General features: G+C 51.0%; 2 protein-coding genes across 5 annotated transcripts; one reads left to right on the forward strand and one right to left on the reverse strand.

The window, feature by feature from the left end:
* On the forward strand, nt 1–4,670 carry C1H19orf71 (chromosome 1 C19orf71 homolog). Its single transcript, XM_043990510.1, has 4 exons — nt 1–61; nt 2,983–3,474; nt 3,622–3,747; nt 4,036–4,670. Exons 1-4 carry the CDS (start codon nt 1–3, stop codon nt 4,209–4,211), a joined length of 855 nt encoding a protein of 284 aa, XP_043846445.1. The 3' UTR covers nt 4,212–4,670.
* Nucleotides 4,671–5,153: 483 nt separating this feature from the next.
* On the reverse strand, nt 5,154–20,232 carry MFSD12 (major facilitator superfamily domain containing 12). Of its 4 annotated transcripts, none has more exons than XR_006354189.1 (11): nt 19,406–20,232; nt 12,349–12,559; nt 11,215–11,353; nt 10,258–10,443; nt 9,887–9,979; nt 9,305–9,397; nt 8,133–8,303; nt 7,948–8,037; nt 7,587–7,717; nt 6,993–7,032; nt 5,154–6,881 (listed from the first exon to the last, which is right to left on the reverse strand). XR_006354189.1 is itself a non-coding variant. In XM_043978455.1 (11 exons), the coding sequence occupies exons 1-11, from the start codon at nt 19,668–19,670 to the stop codon at nt 6,878–6,880; spliced, it is 1,428 nt and encodes a 475-aa protein (XP_043834390.1). In that variant the 5' UTR covers nt 19,671–20,230; the 3' UTR covers nt 5,154–6,877. The 4 variants fall into 4 exon arrangements, 3 of the variants coding, with proteins under 3 accessions (XP_043834390.1, XP_043834391.1, XP_043834389.1); XM_043978455.1 differs by having other exon boundaries at nt 7,948–8,042; nt 19,406–20,230; XM_043978456.1 differs by lacking the exon at nt 6,993–7,032 and having other exon boundaries at nt 19,406–20,231.
* Nucleotides 20,233–26,527: the final 6,295 nt, after the last annotated feature.

Raw genomic sequence — 26,527 nt, forward strand, 5'->3', positions numbered from 1 at the left:
ATGATCGTCCTTATGTCCCTAAGGGGACTTTGGAAACTGACTTCCCCACACCTCTCTATAGGTGAGTCTCTAGCATTGGAGGATGGGCACTGCCCCCTCCCGCACCTACCATCTTTGTCCAGCTCACGGCTGGAGACAGAAGAAGTCTAGTTAATGAAGCTGGAGTGGGTTTGGATTGGGAAATGAGGAGCTACTGGATCCCAACCCCGCCCCGCCCATGGCTGACACCGAAAGGGAGCTTAGAACACTGAAGATCAGAACAAGGAAGGGACCATGTAGCAGAACTAAACATGTACCTTAGAACACAGAAAACCGCGTCAGCAGGAAGGGACTTTGGATGGGAGAAGTGAGGAGGGCCCCTCCCAGTCCTCCACACCCAGGGCCACTTTCCATTTCCAGCTTCACAGAACAATTGGTTATCAAACCCTCAGTTTCTCACCTTCCAGCTCTTCTCAACTTGGCCATTTCCCTCCTTTCCAATCTCTATACATTTGCCTCCCCTTCAAGGTCCGACTGTCGCCCGCCTTCTTGAGGTTCCTTTTGAGATGCTCCATCTCTCCCCTGTCCTCTGCACTATCAGGCTGTCTCCCCCTCCCCGCCCCCCACCATGCCTTTTTCCTTATTGTTTCCCAAGATCTTTGGCTCCGTATTGAGGCTCTTCTCTCTTCTCCCCCACCCCCGCCCCTGGGCAATGAGGGTTAAGTGACTTGCCCAGGGTCACACAGCTAGTAAGTGTCAAGTGTCTGAGGGAAGATTTGAACTCAGGTCCTCCTGAATCTAGGGCAGGTGCTTTATCCACTGTGCCACCTAGCTGCCCCCAAGGCTCAGTTCAAATCCCATCTTCTGCACTGGCCTTTTCCCTGGATTCCCTCCTCTTTGCCTCTACTTTCCCTTCTGAAATCATTTTTCCTCTACTCGGAATCTATCTTATGTCTAAACAACCAGTCAATTAAGCACTTACCATCAGGCACAGTGCTGAGCAGTGGGGATTCAAAACACTGTCCTGGACCTTAGGGAGCTCAAGTTCCAAGGGAGAAGACAACATCTAACAACTGTGCACATATGGGGAAGGGAAGGGCCCTAGTACCAGGCTTGGAGTCAGTTCAAATATGACCTCAGGCACTTGCTAGCTAGTGGGCAAGTCACTTAACCCTGTTGGCCTCAGATTGCCCATCTGTAAAACGAGCTAGAGAAATGGCCCACCACTCTAGTATCTTTTCCAAGCAACCCCCATATGGGGTCACCAAAAAGTCAGACACCAGTGGACAACATTGTTGTGTTTCATCTTATTTGATTCCCACAACCCTGTAAGTTAGGTATTTATCATCATCATTTCATAAAAGAAGAAACAGACTGAAAGAGATCAGGTGTTCAATCCAGTCTCAGACACTTACTAGTTGTGTGACCCTGGATAAGTCACTTAACCCTGTTTGCCTCACTTTCCTCAATTGTAAAATGAGCTGGAGAAGGCGATGGCAAACCACTCCAGTATCTTTGCCAAGAAAACCCCAAACTAGGTCATGAAGATTTGGACAAGACTGGAAGAACTCAACAACACCAAAAAGGGAATAAGCATTTACACAGCACCTGCAATGTGCTAATAAGAATCTATGTAACACCTACACAGTCCTAATCAATTTAGGAATCACAGCCCTGAGAGGTAGGTGCTGTTGGTGTCCCCATTTTTACAGTTGATGAAACTTAGACAAATAGGATTAAGTGACTTGCCCAGGGTCAAAGAGCTGGTGTAAGGGACTGGATTTTAACTCAGGTTTTCTAACTCCAGGCCCAACATTATCTACAGAGCCACATGGGTATATTATTTGCATTGCATATTATCTAACTCCTTTCCACTCTAAGCTCCTTGAAGGCAAGAATTATTTGCGCTTTTGTCTCCCCAGTGCCTAGCACAGCGTGTGGCACATAATATTCATTTAATAAAAGTCGGCCAACTGTTTAACAAGACACTGAAAACCTCTAAATGGAGAATTCTCCCAGTCTCCTGGAGCCATGGAATAAGCCCTGGTAGAGAGTTTCTGATCATCGTTATTGGGGATTATTATTATAATTACCTTTACAGTTCTTTATGATCACGAAGCCCTTTGAGCTCCTGTGCTTCTCTAACACCTACCCTCTGAAGTAAGGAATTCAAGGATTAGTCCCTTTATATGGGTAGCAAAAATCTCACAGGTTACATACTATATTAAAGTTTACCAAAGATGAGGAAACTGAGGGTGCAGGGCAAAGCAGTGGGGTTTGGTCAAGGATACCTTGGGATTCAGGAATAAAGCTGGGAGAGGAATGCAGGACTACAAGCACCCAATGGTTTTTCAATGGTCCCAGCAGTCACCAGCTGCAGCAATGTTACCCCCAACTAGACTGAGATCCCTTTGCCTTACCCCTTCCTCTCTCCTGGCCCAATGGGTTTCTTAGTTTGCAGGAGGGATGGCAGTGCCCGCTCTGCCTTAAGAGTTGGCACCTCGTTACCTAATGTAGTTATATAAACATACAAAGCTTGTTTCTCCTCCACCTCAATCCCCTAATGAATCAGTGGGGATCCCTGCCCCAGATTTTTTCCATAGCTTTCCATCCCTTCTTAACTAACTTCGGAAAAAATTTGCAAACTCATTGTCCTTCTCCCCTCTCTATTCCACCCCCCCCCCAAAAAAATAGCATGTATTTTTAACCTGGAGTCCATGAAGTTAAAATTAAAAAAAAAATCAATATAATTGGTTTCCTTTGTATTTTATCCATTTCGAAACATTATTCTGGGGCAGCTAGGTGGCGCAGTGGATAGAGCACCAGCCCTGGAGTCAGGAGGACCTGAGTTCAAATGTGACCTCAGACACTTGACACTTACTAGCTGTGTGACCCTGGGCAAGTCACTTAACCCCAATTGCCTCACCAGAAAAACAAAAACAAAAACATTATTCTGAGGAGTCTATTGGCTTTACCTTCTCTTCTCCTCCCGCTCCCACTGAGGCCCCCTGAAGAAGCTGAGAGCCCCCTGCACTCCCAACCCTAATGTCTCTTCTCTCCCTCCCGATAGCGATGAGTATCTCACTCTTCCGGGCCCCAGATGGGTCCCCATCATCAAGCAGGGTGTTCGATGGAAGTTCACTCCCATGGGACATGATGCCATAGGCCAGTGTTGGTACACAGGTTTGACCAACGGCAACAACCGAAATGCCTGGTACACCCTAACTACTCCCGTCAACCGCCCAGCCTACACCCGATGGAGACGATCCTATTCCCGGCGGGAGCGGACCTTTATTCCTGGTAAGGCCAGGGCTCTCTTTCCACTTGGACATTCGGAGCTGAGCTGGGTGGGTATCCAACCCCAACCCCTTTTACTGAGGCCCAAAGAGGGTGAGTTTCACCCAAGACCACCTGTAGTGACAGAGTGGAGACTAGTATCCAAGTCTCCCAAGTCTGTTCCAGAGTACTTTCCATTACCCCTAAGGTTGTGCCTGGGTCCAAAGTGGAAGGAACCACCCACATTTTCTCCCTGGGGGCAGAGGGCTAAGTAGGAGGTTCACCCTTGGGACAAGAAAGGAAAGAAGACTGGGGATGGGATGGGATGGGCCTCACTCATAACCTGACATCTTCCTCCCTAATAAGCCTACACCCAGCGCCTTCGAGAAAGCCCCTGGTATGATCCCGTAGTCCCTGCTCAGTACTTGGAGCCCAGCACGCGCTGGGGGAACCTCCTATGGCAGGACAAGCTCATTCCGGGAAAGGAGTTTGGTGAGTAGAAGCTAAGCAGGGGTGGAAGGTGGTGGGGATGGGGAGGGACAGGTTGTATTTGGGCTCAGAGGGCCAAAGGTGGGAGGGTTGGCGCGAGGGGAGAGAGAGAGGCTATCAGGTGGGAGAGGGTCATTGCCAATCTTTGTCCTACCTCCCCATCTGGTAGGGCCAAACTATGGCCCGGTCTAGGTTCAGGTGAACCTGTGTCTCCAAGACCCTTCTCAAAGAGAGGGAAGTTGCCCAGACCATGAAATGACATTGCCCTTCCCTGCTCCCGACTTTCCCTAGTTCTTAACCGGAATCGCTTTGGGATCCCAACCGGCAAAGGCTCCAACTATGTCCCCTTCCTGTCCGTGCCCAATCGGCCACGCTATACCACCCAGAACTTCCGACTATGGAACATAGAGCCCTATTGTCCTTCCACCAACCAGCGGCCTCCACCTGTTCACAGACCCAAGCACTAATAAAAGTGTATCACTGTGGATGAGCGCTTCTCCTAGGGCCTTTTAGAGGAGTCAGCATCAGCCCTCCCACTCCCCCCCTCCCTCCATTCCCTCTGCGATAGGTCCTTCCAGGGCACTGTCCATCCAGCTGCTGGGATGGGGCTAAGGGGAAAGGTGGGGCAGCCTAAGGGATAGACTCACTTGGATCCCTTTAGCTATACTGCCCCAAGTGATCAAACACATGCCTAACTCGTAAGTGCTGACATTTTTATGGTTCTCTAAGGTTTGTAGAGTGCATTCCGGATTACATTTGATCCTTATAACCCTGTGAGGAAGGTCATTTTACAGATGGAGGAACTTGAGTAACAAGTTATACAGGGGCTGGGCAGAGAGGAAAAACTCGGAATGAAGTTGCAGGGAACAGGAAGGACACCAGGATGCTTCTGGGGTGGGAGAGGAACTGGTCCCATGGCTAGTGTCTGGTGGAATCTTTAGCTAGGTAGATAGAGTCCAGGCTGGCCTAGACTAGCATTCGCTTCACCAGCTTGAGGTTGGAGATTGTCTCGGCACATATACATGCCATTACATGAACACCTGTATCCACACAGGATGAAGAAACCAAGTACTTTAACTAATCTCATTTGTCATGGGCACACATCTACATTAGGGGCTCTTAACCTGGGATAGATGTCAAGAACTCTATCCACTTATCTAACTAAAATTTAGCATTTCCTTCATATAAATGTAGGAAACAAACTTTATTCAGACAAAGGGTCCACAGACAACACCAGACTCTTCAAGGGGTCCATGACACAAAAATGGTTTAAAGAATAGCCCAAGTGGGGACAGCTAGGTGGTGCAGTGGATAAAGCACCAGCCCTGGATTCAGGAGCACCTGAGTTCAAATCCCACCTCAGACACTTGACACTTAACTAGCTGTGTGACCCTGGGCAAGTCACTTAACCCTCATTGCCCTGCAAAGCAAAACAAACAAAAAACCCCAACCCTGATCTACATATATAAACACATATCACACACACAGACACAAACACAGACACACAGACACACACACACCCTGGACATCTGTGCACATGCATCTAACAATCCTGGGTAAGTTTCTAACAAGTCAAAACAATGGACTAAATCTAACAGAACAAAATTCATTAGGGATAAAAGTGAAGCCTAGCACATGGATTCAAATAATCAGTTGCCCAACTATAGCATGGGGCAGATGTGCCAGGACAACAGGGATCCAGGTGCGGGTCAAGCCCAAAGCCAGATTTTGTTATGCTGAATGAGAGCCCTAATGTCTGGGGAAGAGAAGGGAGCTGGGATCCCCTCTGTGCTGTAGTGGTAGTCCCATGTTCAGTTCTGGAGTTCAGTTTTAGGAGGAACATTGACAAGCTGGACTGCAATGTAGAGAAGAGTAGGGGGAGGGGGGAAGTGCAGAAAACCACACCATATGCTTGTTAGTGGCACAGTGGATAGAGCACCGGCCCTGGATTCAGGAGGACCTGAGTTCAAATCCGGCCTCAGACACTTAACACTTACTAGCTGTGTGACCCTGGGCAAATCACTTAACCCTCATTGCCCCACAAAAGAAAATTTGGCACCAGAGGGCAGATCCAGGAGCAACATGGGGTTTGGGGGGAAAGGGAGAGCAAGAAAGGGAGGGGAAGAGAAAAGCTTACAGGGAGGTAGTGAGTTCTCCAAGACTAGAGGCATTCAGGCAGGCCTAACTACCAGATGGATCCTGAGTATTAATTGCACGCAGCATGACAAACATAGTACATACACAGGACACACAAAGATCCCTCTTGGAAGGCAAAAAAAACCCCCAAAACCCTCTACAAAAGTCCCCATAAGGCAAATAGGCAGGGATCTTACCCATTTTGCAGATGGAAAAAATGAGGCCTGGAAAGAAGCTCTTTTTTTTTTTTGTGGGACAATGAGGTTTGAGTGACTTGCCCAAGATCACACAGCTTGTAACTGTCATGTGTCTGAGACCGGATTTGAACTCAGGTCCCTCCTGAATCCAAGGCCAGTGCTTTATCTACTGTGCCACCTAGCTGCCCCCTAAGCAGTTCTTTTCTAAGGTCAGAGTGGGGCAAGGTGAAGAGCCAAGTGGTTTCCCTTCCCCTTCCCTCTGACATAGTATCCACAAACTCACCAGCCCTAACGCAGTGGCATTCCAGAAGTAGAAGAGGAACAAAGGACAAGAGACCTTGTTCCTCCTTCCCTTCTGGATCTAGGTTGTGTGTCCCCTCCATACTGAAGCCAATAATCCCCAGAAGCTCCGGGGTAATGATGAGATGGGAGAAGACAATGGGGTCCAGGAGGCTAGAATTTCCATCCCCTTCAGTCCCTCCAAGTGTGCACACTGGGCCCATATGGAGAATTCCCACCCTCATGGTGGGACTTTTATTTATTACTCCAACATTCTTTGTAAACAGCTACCAGCCCAGAGATCCCTGGGTCAGGGAAATGGGCCAATCCCCCAGACCAGCTGGGAGTGGTCCACTGCAGGAGACTCTTGGATCTGAGTCCCAGTATCCAGGGAAGGGGAAGGAAGAAAGTCCATGGGCACAGACACCTGAGCGATCCTGACTGTTCAGTTGACTGTAATGTCCTGGAAGGCTCCTGAGTTTGGTCTAGTGGCAGCCTCAGCTGGGCCAGCCACAGCTGTATCATCTGGGGGTGGGAGGAAAGACAGAAGGGGCATGAAGGGATTAGCTCAGAACTCAGGGCCACTTACCCTCCCCCCCCTTGGCACCCCTAGCCCCTGAGGTCCCCTCAGCTCACCCTACAAGGTCACCGGGGAAGGTCCTGGAGATCTCGGAGACTGGAGAGAATGGGAGTGAGCCCTCCCTCAATCCCGGAATGCCGGGGTGGAGGGCAAATCCCTTTGCAAAGGAATCTTCCTCTCCCCCACCTGACCTAGTTCCTAAGCATCCTTGCAGGAGGGTGTGGAAAAGGGCCACAAGGATGGAGTTTAACGTGGCCTCACTTCCCCCCAACAAACAGGAGCCACATCAGTATTCTCATCCTCCCAAGGAGACCCCTGAGGAAAAGAACTGGGGTGGGGGTGGGGCAGAGAACAGGCAAAGGATGTAGGGAAAAGCTCTATCTTGAGGCCTTGTACATAAGATTTCAGGTTCAAATTTCCAGAGCTATGCATCTATTTTATGGGCATGGGGAGGGGGCATACCCAGGCCCATTCTCTCATGGAGCCTAGGCATCGAGCCCTGTCCCCCTCCCCCTGATAACCTGATTTAAGGCTAATCTTCATCATCTCCTGAAAGAGAAGGGAGATAATATCTGGGGCAAAATGACCCTGCCCTTGACCCAGGGGAGAAGAGATGGGCTAAGGAATGGGAGGGGCCAGGAGCAACTCACAGAATCGAACTTGGATGGGCCAGAGAAAGATGCTACAGAGACAGAGGGCAGCAGCCACGCCCACGCCTCCGGTCACAGCCACCATCACCCAGTGGTAGAAGCCTATGCAGGCTGCACAGCACAGGTCTGAGCTGGAGAGAGGCCAGTCTGTGAGTTTCCCCTGCCCACCAACCTGCCCGCCCCAGACAAAGGGCTGAGCCAGACTGGGGGAACCCAAACCCAGAGAGACCATCACCGTTCCATCTCCACCCACACCACACCTTGACATAGATAGCACCCCTTCTCCCCCAGGTACCACCACCGCCCACAGGCCCAGAAATATCCCCTGCCCTAGACAGTGAGAGAGCATCCTCAGACTCACGAGCAGGGGTACAGGCTCTGGATGGCCATCACAGCCAGTCCGTTGGCTACCTTGTCTGTGAAGCTCATGGCCCCATACACAAAGGCCCCACTGTTCTGGAAGGGACAAGAGGTCCGTCAGCACATCCACTCGTACTAGACACTGCTGGGCAGGCAGGCGGGCGGGTGGGCGGGCAGGGGCCTTACCGTGTGGCTGCCGATGAGGTCAGCTGTCATGGACAGGGACATTACAAGAATGGTGGCTGAGCCTATACCCAGGAGTACTGCAGCTCCATACACAGCTACACCCAGCGTGTTGGCCAGTGCTACCCACGAAGCAAAGGCCAGGATGACCAAAAGGCCGGCGAAGTAAGTCAGCTGATAGAGAACAAGGGTGGGGAAGAGAGAAAAGAATACATGAGAAACATACACACATGCTAAATACACATACATGTGCAGCATGTGTGTGCATGTCCACACACACACACACACACACACACACACACTCTAACATCTCCTCTCCTGTGGCTCCCCCAAATATGAACCACCTCTTCCAGGGAGCAATGAATGGGGCAGCCAGAAAAGTGCTGGGAATTAGATTGGCCCCAGAAGGCACAATTAATTAGGAGCACTGGGTAGAAGGTTGCGGTCAGGCCCATTAAAGCTGAAAAAGCTTCCTAAGGAGGATGAAGCTCTCCCAAAGCCAACTAGGCTGCCTCAGGAGCCGGCAGTTCCCCCTTCCTTGAAGATCCAAGGAGAGGCTGGCCAAAACTCCTTCAGAATGGCCTTCCTTGCTGGGATTCTCAGTCGGCCATGGACTGGATTAGACGAGGCTGGGATTCTCAGACCTCTGGTATCTCTCTCATCTTTGCTGCTCAGCATGTGAACTTGGACTGATTCCCTTACCTTCTCTGGGCCTCTGATTTCCTAGAGCTAAAAATAAAGGGCATGGGGCAGCTAGGTGGCACAGTAGATAGAGCACCGACCCTGGAGTCAGGAGGACCTGAGTTCAAATCTGGCCTCATAGGGGTAGCTAGGTGGCGCAGTGGATAAAGCAGCAGCCCTGGATTCAGGAGGACCTGAGTTCAAACCCGGCTTCAGACACTTGACACTTACTAGCTGTGTGACCCTGGGCAAGTCACTTAACCCCAATTGCCTCACCAAAAAAAAAAAAAAAAAAAGACTAGAAATCAAATCCGGCCTCAGACACTTGACACTTACCAGCTGTGTGACCCTGAGCAAGTCACTTAACCCCAATTACCTCACCCCCCAAAAAATAAATAAAGGGCTGGCTGGCTAGTGTGTCTAAGGGAGGACCCATCTCTAAGACCAAAAGGTTTAAGCACCATCTCTCCATCGGACCCCACCATCTCACTCACGTTTCGGCCGATGTACTTGTTCACTGGCTTCATGAAGAAAGAGGAGAAGAAGCCGCTGACATACATCACCAGGGGGATGGTCGCAATGAACTTCTGTTGGGGGGATTAATGGGGTAGGGCAAATTACAGGGTTCTCCAGCAGTCCCATCTGCTCCTCACTGTTCTCCCCCTCAGCTCCCACTCCCCACCTCTTGGACTGCCCTGAGAGTCGGCATGTGACCATAAAATTGCTTTCTTCCTCTCCGTCCCCCACTTTTGGGCCTCAACTTTATCTGTAAAACGACACTGTGGGGCAGCTAGCGGCTCAGTGGATAAAACACTGACCCTAGATTCAGGAGGACCTGAGTTCAAATCTAGCCTCAGACACTTGACACTTACTAGCTGTGTGACCCTGGGCAAGTCACTTAACCCTCTTTGCCCCACCAAAACAAAAACAAACAAAAAACTTCACTGGACTCTCTGAGATTCTTCCCAGCCACACCCCTCTGAGTTCTGAGGTCCTCTCCCAGCCCTGACATTCCACATTTCTCTAAGAATCCTTCCCATTCTGGAGCGTGATTCCCTGCCTCTCCTGGGCCTCACCTTGGGCAGGTTGAGAGAGTAGGTCAGATACATGGCCATATATGTCTGGGACAGGTTCACAATGAGTCGTGTGCTCATATACAGCATGCCAACCTGAGGAATAGGCACAAGAGGTCAGAGGAGCGGACATTCAAGGCCCTACACCTGTGTTGAGGGATGGAAGCAGCATAGAGAGGGGTGGGATGAGATGAGGCAGATGAGGCTAAAGCGAGATGAGGGCAGAGCAGGCTTTGGAAGTGAAGTCTGCCAGGGTGGGGGGTACCAGGGCAGGTATCCAAGAGGCCCTTAATGTCCAGGACTTGGCTAAAGGAGTGGGACTGAGCTGGAGGGAGGTGGTGTGGGGTGTATGGGAAGGCCCGGGAAGCCCCTACCTGGTAAAAGGAGGGCTCCCGGAGCCAGTGTTTCCAGAGAAGCATGTGCTGGGGGGCGGGCGGGAGCAGGGGGCTGTGCTCACTGGGCTCCGGGGGCCCTCGCTGCTGCCGAGGACGTTCCTTGGTGCCCAGGTGGAAAAGCAGGGAGAAGACAGCCCCGACACAGACAACCATCAGGGAGAGGTTCTGGGGGGATGGGAAGAGGGGGAATGTCACTTCAGCCTGCAGGCTTTCAGCCCATCTCCCACTCCTGATGCAAAGTGTTAGATTATTCCTCTTGACCACAACTCCTGCCTTCCCAGCTGGACTGAGAGCTCCTCACGGGCACACCTGGCACTGCCCTTTCTCCTGGCCTTGTGCTGCCCTGCCCTGCTCCCCTCCGTTCCTCTATAGTGAAGCCTGGGCCAGGGCCGGACACAGCCTTGAAGCACTAGTGCCCTTCACCCTGCCTCCCCCTAGCTTCATCCGCTCACCTAGCCCCAGCTGTGGGAGGCCCAGATGTAGTCATCAGAGCCCAGATTTCCAAAACTGTCAGTCCCTGAGAGTACTTCTTCCTCAGCAGGCTGCACCCACTCGCAGCCCCTGGGCTGACCCTCTGAATCCCTCTCAGGCAGCTCTGCCCCATCCCTCAGGCCAGGCTCATCACCCCTCCACCCTGTCTAGCCTGTATTCTACTCCTTAATCTTCCCTTCCTGGGGCAGCTAGGTGGCCTAGTGGATAAAGCACTGGTCCTGGATTCAGGAGGACCGAGTTCAAATCCAGCCTCAGACACCTGATAGTTACTAGCTGTGTGACCCTGGGCAAGTCACTTAACACTCATTGCCCCGCAAAAAAAAAAAAATCCTCCCTTCCGAATCTTCCTCCAAATCTCCTCTAGCCTTCTGCTCCCTCTCCCTTCTACCTCCTCCCATCCACTTCTCGATCCTTCCCTCCAGTCCCTACAGGACCCCTGCTCACCCTAAACACTGGCACATCCTGTAGGCCCAGCTGGTCACTGGTGCCTGAATCAGGGGACTCAGAGTGGGACCCCTGGAAATGGAGAAGCAGCCAGGCAGCCCCATAGACAGCAATGTTGGCTACCACGGTGAAGGCATACCTGGAATGATGAGGGGGGAAGGGGGAAAGAGGCGGGTATCAGCAAGGGAGGCATGCTCGTGGACAAGGCCCTCTCAACTCTGAAATCACCCCCCTCTCATTTCCCTCTTTTCCACACCCAGACCCTGAGGCCTAAGTGAGACTGACTCATCTATGTGGCTGTCCTTTCCCTGCCCCCCAAACCACAGGGAATAGTGCCCCCAAGGCCCAGTCAGGCCCAGGTCTTAACAGCCACCTCTAGTGAAGGGTGGAAGCTGAGAAAGAGGTGGTGCCATCCCCCAGGGCCCTGCCTGTTCCCCTATCTGGGGGCCCTGCAGCATCCCCGGGGGTTTTGTAATCCTGACCGTTGCCCCTCCCCCCAGCCCGGTGTTCCCTGGGACGGGCAACAGCCCTGAGGAGGGAGACTGGGCAGTAAGTGAGGGCTTCGATGGAACCACAGAGCAATACCCCACGACTAGGGAGATTTGTGGAAAGGAAGTGAGTGGGTTGTGCTTAGCACAGTGCTTGGCACACAGCAGGCATTTAATAAATGCTTGGTGACTGATGGACTGAAAAAAAGGTGAAGAACTCTTCATTGAATAGAACTTTTCATTTGAAAGCTGAGGAAACAGGGGGGAAGTGACAGGGGCGAAGCCAGGACTAGATATTGGCTTTTTTAAGTGATGCTATGGATATTTTTATATAAATATGTTTTCATCTTAACATTCCCCAGCTTGGGGTTTGTTTTTGGTCTAGTTTTCCTAAAGGGATGTGAAGATCCCAAAGAGCAGAAGGAGTATCTTCTGAAGGTTTGTATCCCACAGCAGTGCCCGTCAAGTCCCTTACACAGTGCTAGAAGGTGCCTGTTAATTTTACATTTCCCCTGCTTCCGTGGCAGCACAAAAGGAGAGTGGGGGGCCCGGGCGGGGGAGGGGGGGGTGTGGTCTGGAGAACCTCTCACAAGGAGCCCAACACTCTCTCTAACCCGCCTGGTTCCCCACACGTGCCCAGAATTACCTGAAGGCTGTGAGTTCTACCTTCTCGTGGTCATTGGTGACCAGCTCAGGAATTAGAGACAGGTGGGAGATCTGGGTGGCTGCCCAGCCAAACTGGAAGATCACAATGAAAGGTGCGTAGTAGATAATGGCGGCCCACTCTGCCGTGGCAGCTGTGCAACCCAGACAGGGGTTAAAGATGAAAGGGAAAGAGAGCAGGACACAAATGGTGCCTATTGGGGGGAAAGAAAAGGCAGTACGGGCCTTTAATTAGACAATTAGAGCTGCAGGGACCTTGTCGGTCACTCCTTCCTCCCACACCCCCATTTTACAGATGAAGAAACCAAGGCCCAGAGAGAGGGAGAATCTACCCCAGGGCCAAAAGCAAGACTGGACAAGACCTTGTTCTGAGATGAGAATCAAACTGAGACTGGCAGAATTGATGAGGACAAAGTCAACAGATTTTTCCCTTTTTTTTTTTTGCCCTTGAATTCTGGGGCCAAAGCCCCTCGTTATGTGGAACATCTCCAGACATTCCCTCTGGCACCCGAAACTCCGCAGATCCTGAACTGAACTCTTCCTCCTCTCTGAAATCTACCCCTCTCAGCCCAATCCCCCTATTTCCACTGAGAATCAGGGATTGTCCTCTTCCTTCACCCTTCCCTTGAGCCACGAGTCACAAGTCCAGTAGATTGGGCCTGCATGCCATCTTTCCCAGCAGTACGCCTTCTCTGTTCACATGGAAATCATACCCTGGTTCACTGAGGCCTTTATTCACCTTTCCCGGCAAGCCTCCCTGATTGGGATCTCTGCTGGTCTCCAGCCTCTCTCCCGGAAGAAGGCGCCATTACAGGCCAGTAGAAAGAACTCCAGCTTTGGAGGTAGAAGACCCTGGCATGAATCCTTGCTTCTACCTGAGCAAGTGACTTGGTCTCTCTGAGCCTCTTTCTTCATCGGGAGAATGAGGAGGCCTCGAAGGTCCCTGCCAATTCCCTTCTACAATAATATCCTGAGGTGAATCTGTTCATGTCATCCCCTCACTCCTGTTCAAAAATCTTCAGCGGCTCCCTACTACCTCCAAGATAGACAAAAGACAAACTTCCAAGTCTGGCACAGAAGGCCCTCCACAATCTGGATTCAGTTTATCTTTCCCACCGTACTTCAGATGATTCTCCTTCACACACATTTGAATGAGGCCAAACTGCCTGACCAGCCATTCCTCGAGGCTGACCTGCTATCTTGCCTCCCGGCAGCTGGAGGCCACAAAGGGCAGTCAGGAAGACCCAAGATCAAATCTGACCTCAGACACTGACTGTGTGATCCTGAGCAAATCTGTCTGCCTCAGTTTCCTCAACTCTAAAATGGGGATAACACTAACTACTTTGCTGCCTTGAGGATCAAATGAGATATTTGTAAAGCGCTTAGAATAGTGCTGGCACGTGGCAGGCACCCAATAAGTGTTTGTTTCTTTCCCTCTATGTATCCATGCCATCACCCTATGCCTGGAATAGCCTTCCACCTCACCTTTGCCTTTCAGGATCTTCCCTTTGAGCCCTAGCCCGGTGGCAAGCTCCCCTGGGAAGCCTTCTCGGCTCCTGTGGCTAAACAGGCTCTCCCAGAACACCTGGTGTGTCTCCCTCCTTTGCCATCCATCGTGCTTATTGGGCACCATCAACACTGCTTCTCTCCCCACCCCCAACCCCCATTCTCCCCTACCTCCCACCCCTACACACAGTAGAAGGGAAGGGAAGTACCTTTTAAAAGGATCCGGTCAGCTTACCTTGTATGCAGTACACTTACTGTTTACTGGACTGAGCTGAACTGGAACTAGAACAAGTCTCCTGATTTTCCAGGCCGTGTTCTTTCACTCCAGCTCAAAAGGGCCTAAGGCTAGGGCTTCCTAGGATTCCTAAATCCAGATTAATCGCTGACTTTGTGTGACTATGAGCCTTTCCCCTCTCTGGGTCTCAGTTTCCTCATCTATGAAATGGGTGTGTGGAGGAGGAAAGTTAGAGTCCATAGAGTCTCTAAGGTTCTTTCCAGCTCCAACATTTCATGATTTGTTCAAACCCCTGTCTCTGGGGAAAGTGATTCCTCTCCGTCCTCCTCAAAGGGAGAGCCTACCACCCAGCTTCAAAGGAATAGGCCCCGTGCCAGAGCCTCAGACTGGCCAGGTCTCTCAGGCCATTGGCTGATCTACTCTATGACATAATCTACTGTCTCATCCTCAAAGGACCTTCCTTCCTTCCCCTCGTGACTTCAGATTTGGGAAGTGAAACCCAAACTGACTCTCTTGTGCTTCTCTGGAACTCACTGGAGTTAAAGGCCCCAGGAATGGGGGGAGCCTCCTTTAGGGGCACGCCCCTTCCCTCCTCTGGCTCAGCTTCTGTAAAACAAGAGAGCCGTACTCCTGAGGGCTTCCAGCTCCAAGTGAAATTCTGTGATCTCTTTCAGGCCTTGTGCCCCAGCTCATGCTGTCCCAGCCCTTGGACTCTGACCAAAGGGACCCCTGCAGAAATGGCAACTCTACCCATTGTCTCCAGCCCTCCTCCCTCCCTCCCTCCCTCTCTCCCCTGGCCAGGGTTAATGATTCCCTGGGTAGCCAGGGTGAGGGGAAGATGCTTTTCCAAGGAATAAGAAGCAGTTGGTTTTAAGGGTCCCCAGGTAACCAGCCTCCAGGCCACTCACTCTTTATCACCTCATGTAGGGACTTCTGAGATTATCTGTATTTCCTATCAGAAAGAGGCTTCGAAGAAAAGGGCTATCTCCCCTTCAAGGGCCCAATAAGGGGAAGGAGACATACACCAGGACCTAACACAGACCTGGATTTCATGCCCTTGGCAAAGACAATGGGAAGAAGACTTCCTCTTTGTCCCCTACACACAGAAGCCAGCACAGCTTGGTGTGGGGCTCCTAAACACAGCTTCAGGAGAGGGGGAGAGACAAATAGCGAGGAGAGAAAGACGGAGACAGAGAGGAGAAAGAGATGAGAGAGAGACAGAGAGCAATGAGGGAGAGGGAGACAGAGAGGAGAGAGGGATGAGAGAAAGGGAGGGAAAGAGAGAAAGAGAGAGAAGGGAGAGAGAAAGACAGAGACAGAGGAGAGAAGGAGGAGAGAGACATAGAGAGGAGAGAGGGAAGAGTGTGAATGTGAGAATAAGTGTTGGGGAGGAAGGAGTCACTTTTCTTCAGAAATGCCTCAAGTTTCAACAAGCACCCAGAGCCAAGGCATCAGGGAAGCGTGTGGCAGCGTGATGGCCTTGGCCAAGGACATCTCCACCTGAACGTCCCCCACCAGTACCTCAAACTCCATGGGCCCGAAACCAAGCCCTGTTCTTCCTCCTGACCTCACTCAATGACAGCACCACAGACAGATCTTTCCCGATTACACCCTTGGCGTGGTCTTCATTGCTCTCTTGCCCGGCCTCTTACAGGAGTGCTCTGGTATAAGGGGAAGATGAGCACTGGCTTTGGGGTCAACAAAACTGGGTCCCAAGGCTGGCTCTGCTCTTTACTACCTCTTTAGTAAATGAGGGGTGTTGGATTTGATTTCTAAGCCTCCCAGCTCCAAATCCTTGATGCTGTCACTCTGTCAAATTCCCCAACATCCAGCCTCAAACCACATTTGTTTCCCACCTCTGGTTATTAATGTGGCAAAGGGAAAGAGTGTTTTGGAAGCCTTAGGGGGTTGTTTAAATAGAAGGAGAATATAAGGAAGCTCCGACACTTTTAATCAAGCTTGTTAACAATTTAATAAAGTGCCATTATAGGGTGGCTAGGTGGCGCAGTGGATAAAGCACCGACCCCAAAGTCAGGAGGACCTGAGTTTGAATCCGGCCTCAGACACTTAACACTTACTAGCTGTGTGACCCTGGGCAAGTCACTTAACCCCAATTGCCTCACTTAAAAAAAAAAATTCAGTTGTTTCCACACTATAGAAGTAATCCCTGCATGGCTGGGGCGGGGACCCTCCTAAATGTAATTATCGTGGGCAGATACTAATTACACCTCAGCTCCCTTGCCTTCTTCTGTGGTAGTCCTCATTTTTAAAGCTCCTCTGACCTCCCACAGGTAGGTGGTAATGACTTTCCCCTTCTGGACCTCAAACAGCATCTTGTTCTTCCCCTCTTTAACATACTTGACCATCATATTTGTGTCAGTGTCTTTTGTGAGTTCCTAGAGAACAGGGACAACTAGTAACTTGTATAGAGTTCAGCACATGTTTGTTGAATGAATGAGTCAATCAGATCAAGAAGGCAGCCAATGGATGAATAAGGTGGCCAAATGTAGAACACACCTCACTTAGCCAGAGTGAGGGGAAGAGGGACACGGGATGAGCCTGAGGAAGGGAGAAGTATGTGTGTGTCAATGTGTGCTAAGAATGAGAGGGGAGGAAGAGTGCACCCAGGCTTGAGATAGCAACCAAATCAGTTGTAAAGCTTATCTCCGGAAGTGAAAGATCTGCCAAGTTCTTGGGCCCTTGCCACCTCTTACACTGGGGGCTAGTTATGCTGAAGGCAAGACCCAAGGCAACCTTACTTCTCCTCCCCCCCCCCCAATTCTTGATACCCAGTCTTCCCCCCTGCACTTCCTCTCCCTAGTCATGCAAACCTATCCTTTCCTAGGTCACCCCCTCACCCCCTCCACAGGCCTTCTGGGATTATGGAACAAGAAATCTCAAAGGAGGTTCCGCAGGGCATCTCTGCAGCTTAGCTCACAAATTGGCCATCCAACCCTTGGCTTAAGGAGCCGAGGGAAGGGGACGCACCACCACTTCCTGAGGCTGGCTCATTACACTTTTGAACAATTCCAGTTGTTAGGAAGTCTTTCCTTACACCAAGCCTGAATTTGTCTGCAAGTTCCAACCACAGCTCCCAGTTCCGTCCTCTTTGGCCAAAGAGAGCAGGTCTGATCTCTCTTCTACTGACAGTCTCTTAGACTCTTCTCTTATCCAGGCTAAATATGACCAGTTCTTTAAACTCTCTGCTGGAATTCAAAGCCTTTCTACATCATCCTTAAGACTCTCCAGTTTATTGATGGCCTTCTAAAACTCGTCACCCCAAACCAAAACACTGGGCTTCAATTTCAGGTTTGGCTGCTTATTTGCTGTGTGACCTGGGACAAGTCACCTCCCCTGATTGGATACTTGGTCAAAGGGAAAATAATCAGCAAGGGAGGTGAAGAAAGTCAAGTGGGATGGGAAGCTGTTTAGGAGGAAAATGTTTGACAGAGCCATTCTATGACTTTTCCAAAATGAACTGCTTATAACAGAGGAGTTGGCTGACAGAGCTGCCCTTTCCTATCAACTTAGGGGAATGTAGGAGAGGAAGAGCAGGGACCTGAACATCCTCCTGATGACCTGATGTCTGTGGCTCCCCGACCGGGTAGGAAAGGGAGGTCATTTCTCCTTCCAGAGAGAGGTATGCACTTTGAGGATTATGGCCGTTCTTCTAGAGAGAATGAAAATGAGAGCGTTCTGAAGTCACCCAGCTAGTAAACTGGAGGGTGAGGCTATGAAGCTGGGTCTCCTGACTCCAGGGCCAGCACGGTTTCACATAACATTACAGAATCTCAGCAGATACCTTGTCAGCACCTCAGAGGTAACCCCACCCTGGCCTCAGAGACACTAATCCAACCCTTGGACAGCAAACAGCCTTTCCCAACACTCATGAAATAGCAAGCTATAGGACTAGAAGGTAGACGTGAGGGGGTTGGGTGGGGGAGACCATACAAGGCCCTGACAGGGATCTTCCCTTTCTGCCCCTTGGAAAACAATGCTCAGTAAGCACCAGTCCCTCTGGTCCTTGCTCTGTTGGCCAAGGCAGGGACACCACCTGACTTCTAGAAACCTGTCCAGTGAATGCCACCCAAATTCTACAACAATGTCTGGATTCCATAAAATTCCAGCCTGAATTGCAATTCAAGCTCCTCACCATTACAGAATATTACAAAGATTCAAGAAAAGGCCTGATGGGGGGCAGCTAGGTGGCACAGTGGATAAAGCACTGGCCCTGGATTCAGGAGGACCTGAGTTCAAATCCGGCCTCAGACACTTGACACTTACTAGCTGTGTGACCCTGGGCAAGTCACTTAACCCTCATTGCCCCACCAAAAAAAAAAAAAGGCCTGAGGCCTGAACAGAGGAAAATAAAACAACATCATCTGATATTGCTGCCCCTAAGATCTAGGGTGGGGAGAGAAAAGTTCAAAATGGGTGGAGGCCCAGGTCTCTGTCTTATCAGCACACCCCCTCAACATTCAAAGTCAAGGCCAAGAGCCAGCCTGAGGAAGGAGTTACTACCTTCTTACCCCTCAGCACCCTCCAACACTCTTAGGTTCCTCTTGGTTCCTAGAACTTTTGCCTCCACTCCAACCCCAGCAGTCTGGCCTCTTGCTAAGCTTCCTGAAGTAGGGCCCAACTACCCCCCTCCACCTCAGTCAATGGCTGAATGTCCCTCATGACGTTAGGCTAGGCTATGAAAGACGTCCTTCCTCCCCCACTAGAAGAAGTGACCCAAGGATGGAGTAGGCACCACTACAACCGGCTAGGATGACCTCCCTGAAGGGTCACGGGGCTGTGACTTTCATAACTTCTCCTCCTAACTCTCTGACTTAGCAGTATAATCTCTCTGTCCTAAAGTCGAGAAGACTCGTGGGCTGGTTACACACACACACACACACACACACACACACACACACACACACACACACACACACACACGCACTCACGTCTGCCTTCCAAAGCATAACACAGACAGGTGTCAGCAAGCTTGGATCGATTGATTGGACTGCTTACGCCCCCATCACTCAGGGCCTCTCCCACCAAGAATCCCTCTTGGAGATGCTTTCAGTCTTGGAAAAATGGAGAGAAATGCTGAAGAGTGGGGAGCCCAAGGACATCGGGGAGGCTCATACTAAGCTGGAGGGATCGAAGCCCCAGACAGGGTCACAGAGGGAGGGGAGGTCCTGGGGGGAACGGCCTACCCATATGCCCCCCTTCCTCAGAAAAGGAGGGGGGAGCTGGGAAGGACTAGGACACACCAGGGGAGGATCGAGGGGTGGGGGCCAAGGGTCCTTACCGACCAGGTGCCAGGACTTTCGGGGGCCGTAGCGCCCGCAGCAGCCCCCGGAACGGTCCGCCTCGTAGCCCACGAGGGGCGTGCACACGCCGTCGGCCAGCTGGCCCAGCAGCAGCAGGACACCGGCGCCCCAAGAGCTGTAGCCCTGCACCGAGTGCAGGTACAGCAGCAGGTAGGTGAACCACATGGAGGCGCATAGGTCGTTCAGGAAGTGACCCACTGCATAGCTGAGCCGAGTCACCAGCGGCAGCGCCGGTTCCGCCATGGGCCCGTACCGCCCGTCCGCCCGCCCGCCCGCCGGCTAGCTCGGGCCTCCCGGTCGGCCCACGGCTGTCCGTCCGGGAGTCCCGCGGCGCGGCCGCTTCTAGGCAAGACTGCCTCTTTTTGCACCGATCGCTCTCGCCGGCCTCGCTTTGGACTGGTCACTTTCCGAACCGGCCTCCCCGGACCGGCCGCTCTCCGAACCGGTCACTTCGGGGACGTTCGGTCTACGAATGGGGCTCGCGGCTCACTCGGCTCCCGTCATCAGCCCCAGGGCGGGACCGGCTGGGTGCTGTGCCCCTTCCCGGGGGCGGGCTGTCCTGAGTGGGACCCTTGTCTTCCGTGGACACGCGTGGGAGCTCCTCGGCGACACCCAGCCCGCAGACACCCTGCCTGCCGAGCCCGCCTCCGTTCCGCTCCGTCCCGCACAGGGGAGTCCCTTCTTCGAGTTAGGAGCCCGGTACCGGCTTCCTCGCCGATCCCACCTTCAGCGGGCTGCAGCGAGATCCCAGTCCTGAACCGTGCCGGGGCCAGGGACTCAAGGAGCACCGGGGGGATTCCCAGCGATTGGCGGGCGCCTTGGCCAATAGGCGCCGGGAGCCGGGAGCCGGCAGGCCGCACAGGTCAGGAGGCGGGGCCCGATGAGGTTAGCCCCGCCCCTAGTCTCCTCCCCGGCCCCAGCTGGGTCCCAGAACCCTACGTCGACTCTGTCGCGAAGGGTTGGCTCGGGCTGGGGCCGCAGCTGGAGATGCCATCCCCCTCCCGGGGCTGTGGAGGCGCGGAGGGAGGAGGGAGACTGGCCCCCCCCCCCCCAGTCCTGACTCAGCCACGCCCAGGCTCGCGCCGGACTGGTTTATTGGGACCTCGCGGTTGGCTGGCCCCTCTCCAGGCTCCCCGACTTTTCCAGGGCCCCGGGGCATCAGCAGTGCGGACCGCGCCCCGGCTCCCCTCCGCTCTTTCCACCTCCCCCTCCTCCTGACTCCTGCCTTTTCCCTCCTCCTCCCCCGCCTCCGTCCTTCCTCCCTCCCAGCCGAGGCCGCCCTTTGGGAAGCACAGCCGCCCACGTACGCGAAGGGATGCAGGGACAGACGCCGAGGACAGAGCTTCAGACCCGACACCCCCACCCCCCACCCCTAGACTCTGGAGCCGACAGATCTCTACTACGACGGACACGCACCTAGAGTCTCGAGGAGACACAGAAACAAACGCGGTCATGCCACAGCCAAATATTTATTAAACGCTCTCCAACGTGCATTGGCTTTGTGCAAAGCGCCCCCACCGCCCCACGCAGGACACTTACATTGTGTCTTTGTACCCAGCACTGAGCACCGCTCGAGGATCCCAGTAGAGGCTTTAACTGTAACCTCGTTCAGTTGAGCCTGGGTAGGAGAGTTTGCACCGCAAAGAAGGGGGTGTGGGGCCGGAACTCAGGGCGAGAGTGGGGATTAGAGACGGGAGATTATTTCTGGGACGAAAATAACTAAGGCCAGTTCATAAGGACCCCAGGAATAAATGAAGGGAACTTTACCTCCCTAAACGTGTTGTCTCTGGCCTATGATCAACCAATCTACTGGGGGGGGGTACCCCCGTATCCCCCAGCAGAGAATGCTGCTTGTAAAACCTGGGACTATGCTGTGTAAACCCAATAGGATCTCCATCTCCCGTGGCCAAGACCCCTTTACTTACCAAGGGAAGGAAAATTGGAGGGTCAGAAGCCAGGAAGCAGAATCTCTCAGAGCTGGATGAAATCTCAGATCATCCAGTCCAATCAGCAACTGAACAAGATTCCGTTCAACAAAACTCCCAACTTTCCCAGCCTCTATTTGAAACCCTGAAGTAGGGAAACACACTACCTCAGGAACTGAACAACCTCTCATCCTTAGCAACACAAGCTGAGCCCTGATCCAGACGCCAGCTGTATGATCCTGGGCGAGGCACTGCACCTCCAGCCGCCTTGAGTTTCTTTTTTCTTTTTTCGCGGGGCAATGAGGGTTAAGTGACTTGCCCAGGGTCACACAGCTAGTGTCAAGTGTCTGAGGTCGGATTTGAACTCAGGTACTCCTGAATCCAGGGCCAGTGCTTTACCCACTGTGCCACCTAGCTGCCCCCCTTGAGTTTCTGAATCTGTGAAATAGGGATAATAACAGCCCCTCTCAGGGATGTTTTGGGAATCAAATGAGATAATATTTGTGACATGCTTAGCATAGTGCTTGGAACATAGTAGGTGCTTAATAACTACTTTTTCCTTTGCCCCCTCTCCACTTTTTTTTGGGGGGGGGTTGTTTTTGCTGGGTAATGAGGGCTAAGTGACTTGCCCAGGGTCACACAGCTAGTAAGTGTCAAGTGTCTGAGGCCAGATTTGAACTCAGGTCCTCCTGAACCCAGAGGCGGTGCTTTATCTCCTTCACTCTTGAATCTGCCTCTCTTGAACTTGCACCCATTGCTCTTAGCTGTATCTTCTGCTTGTAGATGGAACCTCTTCAATGAGACTGATCTTGGAATGCTTGAAGGTAGCTATCATGTCCCTCCTTGGTCTTCCCTAGACTGATCTTCATATGTCTTACATGGTCTTTCACTAGCCTGTTTGGCATCCTCTGTATGCTTTCCATGCCCTTCCTAAAATGCAGTGCCCGGAATTGAACACTAAGGTCCAGATGTGACAGAGTACCTACCGCCCTTCCCTCAGCCAACTTAACATCATAGATTCTGAGCTAGAAGGACCCTTCAAGGTCAATTAGTCCTTCCCTCTCCTTTTACAAGCTAGGAAAATGAAGTCCAGAAAAATCAAATGACTTGGCCAAAGTCACAGAGGCAATGAGTGTTGGGGCTGGGAGACGAACCCATGACCTTTGACTCTGTACCTAGCCTTCTTCCTGTTGCCTCAGTCTTGGGCATGATTCCTCTCTTAATGCCACAGAAAATCATTGGGTTAGGAGCAGCTAGGTGGCTCAGTGGATAAAGCACCAACCCTGGATTCAGGAGTATCTGAATTCAAGGGGTTTGCCAAAGGCCACTCAGTGAGTTGGGGGGAAGTGGAGCTAGGATCGGGACCCAGTTCTAACCCATTGATAATGAGTCAATTGAGGAACATTTATTATGTGATTGCTATGTTCCAGCATTAAAACTAATGCCTTGAGGGGCAGCTAGATGGCGCAGTGGATAGAGCACTGGCCCTGGAGTCAGGAGTACCTGAGTTCAAATCCAGCCTCAGACACTTACCACTTACTAACTGTGTGACCCTGGACAAGTCACTTAACCCCAATTGCCTTGCTAAAAAAACAAACAAACAAACAAACCAAAAAAACCCAACAAAACTAATGCCTTGGGGTAGCTAGGTAGCACAGTGGATAGAGCACGGGCCTTGGATTCAGGAGGATCTGAGTTCAAATCCAGCCTCAGATGCTTGACGCTTAACTAGCTGTGTGACCCTGAGCAAGTCACTTCACCCCAATTGCCTCACCAAAAAACAAAGCAAAACAAAACTAATGCCTCTGTTTATTCTCTGTTACAAGTGGGTAATTCCTGCTCCTTCACTGCTGGGTGGAGTGCTGGAGATAAGATGTGATTGGTCCAGAGAGATCTTTGGAAAGTAGAAAGGGAAAAAAGCTTGGGTACCAAGGAACTGAGAGGGTAAAACTTCACCATGACTGGACCTTAAAAGGAAACTTAGATCATGGACAACAAAATGTCAGAGCAGGAATGTACCTTAGAAGATAAAATGGGGCAGCTAGGTGGCGCAGTGGATAGAGCACCAACCCTGGAGTCAGAAGTACCTGAGTTCAAATCCAGCCTCAGACCCTTAACACTTACTAGCTGTGTGACCCTGGGCAAGTCACTTAACCCCACTTGCCTGATGAAGAAGAAGAAGAAGAAATATTAGAATAGGAAAGTACTATCTAGTAGTCCCTCATCTTACAATGAGAAAACTGAGGTGCAGAGAGGGTAAGTACCTCCCCCAGGTCAGCGGGAGTGCCAGAAGTAGAAGCCAGGTATTCTGGTCTTTACAGGGACAAGCAGATGTGAATACAGAAGAAGGAAGAAACCAGAGACAAGTCTGATCATTCTAAATATTCCTCACTATTGGCTGGGTGACTTTACCCCTCTCTGCCTGAGGCTGGCTTGGCAGCTGGACTCTTTCCTGACACCTGATCTTAGAGGCTTCCCATAGAAGATCAAATATCCCGCAGACTCTTACTACCAACCCTTCTCATCCCCACTCCTCAGATCTCAGCCACAACCTCTCTTGATCTTCTGGGCCCCTCAGACCCAAATCCTGCTGGAGTTAGAGGTTGCCTAGGTCAAACAGAACTTGCCTTAGATGTGAACTGCTTCAGGGAATGGGTTGGAGCCTGATTGTAGGGGTGGGGACCCTGATGAAAGCCTGTCTTATAGCCCGACTTCCTGAAGGCAGGAAACTCAAGAGTTTCATAAAGCCAAATCAAAAGACAGTTGCTGTGCTTGCCTCTCCTGTGCTCAGTGGTCTGGCTCTGTTCCCAGTTAGAACCCTTCTGAAGGCACTTGGATGCCAAGGCCACTCTCCTGGTGTGGAATGGAGCCACACTCAAGGGCACACACAGGGACGCATGGTCACACAAACATACTCCAAGAGAGACATTCTTACACACTGAGGGAGATACACGTGGACTTCTGCCACAAGAGCCAGTGTCTAGAAGACAAATGCCTGCTCCCTTTGAAGGTTTTACAGATATACTGTATATTCTGAACTGGAGTGGAAAAGATGTTGGACCTGGAATCAGGAAGACCTGTGTCCAAACCCTGCCTCAGACACTAGCTGCTGTTCTGGACAACTCACTTAATTTCTCTGATCCTCCCTTTCTTCATAAAAATCAGAGGGTTGGAATTGATGACTTCTGTGATCTACCATTAACCATGGAGAGGTCTCTGTGGGAGACATAGGAGAAGAAACCCTGCCCTGGAGAGTTACTAGTTTGGCTGAGAAACATTTGGAGAACAAAAGCTGTCCCAAAACCAGTTGTGGTCTGCACAGGGGCATTGAGACAGATTGGGCTAGAGGAGCGGAGCAGGGAGATTTCTGGGATAGAGCAACAGGACTAAAGTCAAGAATCCCTGAGTTCAAATTTGACCTCAGACATTTACTAGTTGTGTGACCTTGGGCAAATCACACAACTTCTGTTTGCCTCAGTTTCCTCATCTGTAAAATAAGGATAATAATCGGATAATAATGAGGATGAAATAATAATAGGATAAAATGAGGATAATAATAGCACCTACCTTCCAGGGTTGCTTTGAGGATCAAATGAGATGCTAATTGTAAAGTGATTAGCTTGACACAGAGTAAGTGTAATATAAATGGTAGCTATTATTATTATCCAGTGAGGGCTGAGTGGCTGAGGGAAGACTGTTGAGATTTTGTTGAGGGAAGGAGATAAGACTTTGAAGAGTGGGTAAGAACCTCGATTGCAGAAATGGAGCCTAGCTGGAAAGACTAGTATATAAATGGCAAGGACTCTATTGGAGGGTGCGGTAAAATCAGGAAGCTCTGTAGGCTGGATTAGCACAATCAAGTAAATTAGTGCCAAATGGGGAGGCAATTGGGCAATCCAAAGACTTAAGATAAAGTTTAGCCTTAAATTGATGTAAGAAATGACCTCTGGGACTGTCCAGGCCTCTGTCCTTGGCAGCCCCCAGAAGGGGTTGAGGACGAGAGGCATACTCCTTTCTCAGCCAGGTGGGACCCAGCCCTAACCTAAGTGAGAGTCTCATCTTCTAGGGATTTCTCTGACCCTCCATTGGCCTAATTCTGCTCCCATTGTGGACCCTTCTGGAGGAAGCAGAATGCCAGGATCATTCTCCTAGCACTGGATCCTGCTTGAGTTCCAGTATCTGTATAACTCATCTGTCATCCCTGCTCCACCCTTCACTGCCACTTTGGGGCTTTACACACATGGATTCTGAAAGCTTTCAACATTAGTTGGTTGGTCCTGAAGGACATAGAACAGAACATGTCCATGACAGAAGGGAGCTTAGAACACAGAATGCACCTAAGATGAAAAGCAGAGACAGATCTGCTGCCTTCTCTGCAGTACAGGGGATTGCCTAGGAAGACTTCACAGATTAGATGAAAACTACCCACCTTTGGTGATTCACTGGGAAACAAATGATCCCACCAGAATTGGATTCAATTTAGCAATCATTTATTAAGTGCCTACACTGTGCTAGATACAAAAACTAAAAGGAAACACTCCCTGCCCTCAAAGAACTTATATTTTTCTAGGGGTAGAGGAGGGTGGGGAGGACAGTTAAACTTGTACTGCCCACCTCCTGATAGGGAGATGATGGGCTCAGAGTGCAGACTGAGACAAATTTTTTTTATGGACGTGGACAATTCAGGAATTTGCTTTGAGTGTCTATGTAGTCTTGTAACAGGGGTCTTATTTTTTTTGTTTTCTCAATTGGTGGCAGGGAAGGTGGCAGAGAATTTGGATCAGAACATAAAATAAAATTTAAGTTAAAAAAAGCATCTTATAGGAGTTTGCCCCTGTACTATGCTTGTTTTGTTTTGCAGGGCAATGAGGGTGACTTTCCCAGGGTCACACAGCTAGTTATGTGTCAAGTGTCTGAGGCTGGATTTGAACTGAGGGAGTCCTGAATCCAGGGTCGGTGCTTTATCCACTGGGCCACCTAGCTGCCCCCTGTACTATACTTTGAAGGAAGCTGACAACACAATGAGACAGAGGTGAATGGAGGTAGTAGATTCTAAAAAAGGATTGTTGTTGTTGTGACATTGGGGTGATGTCATGATTTGCAGTAAATTAGATTTAAGTGAAGGAGGGCTGGGCAAAGTTAGCAGCCTCACTCTCTCCTCCAGAGCCATCTGGG

Source organism: Dromiciops gliroides, chromosome 1 (assembly GCF_019393635.1).
Source record: "Dromiciops gliroides isolate mDroGli1 chromosome 1, mDroGli1.pri, whole genome shotgun sequence".
Taxonomy (NCBI): Eukaryota; Metazoa; Chordata; class Mammalia; order Microbiotheria; family Microbiotheriidae; genus Dromiciops; species Dromiciops gliroides.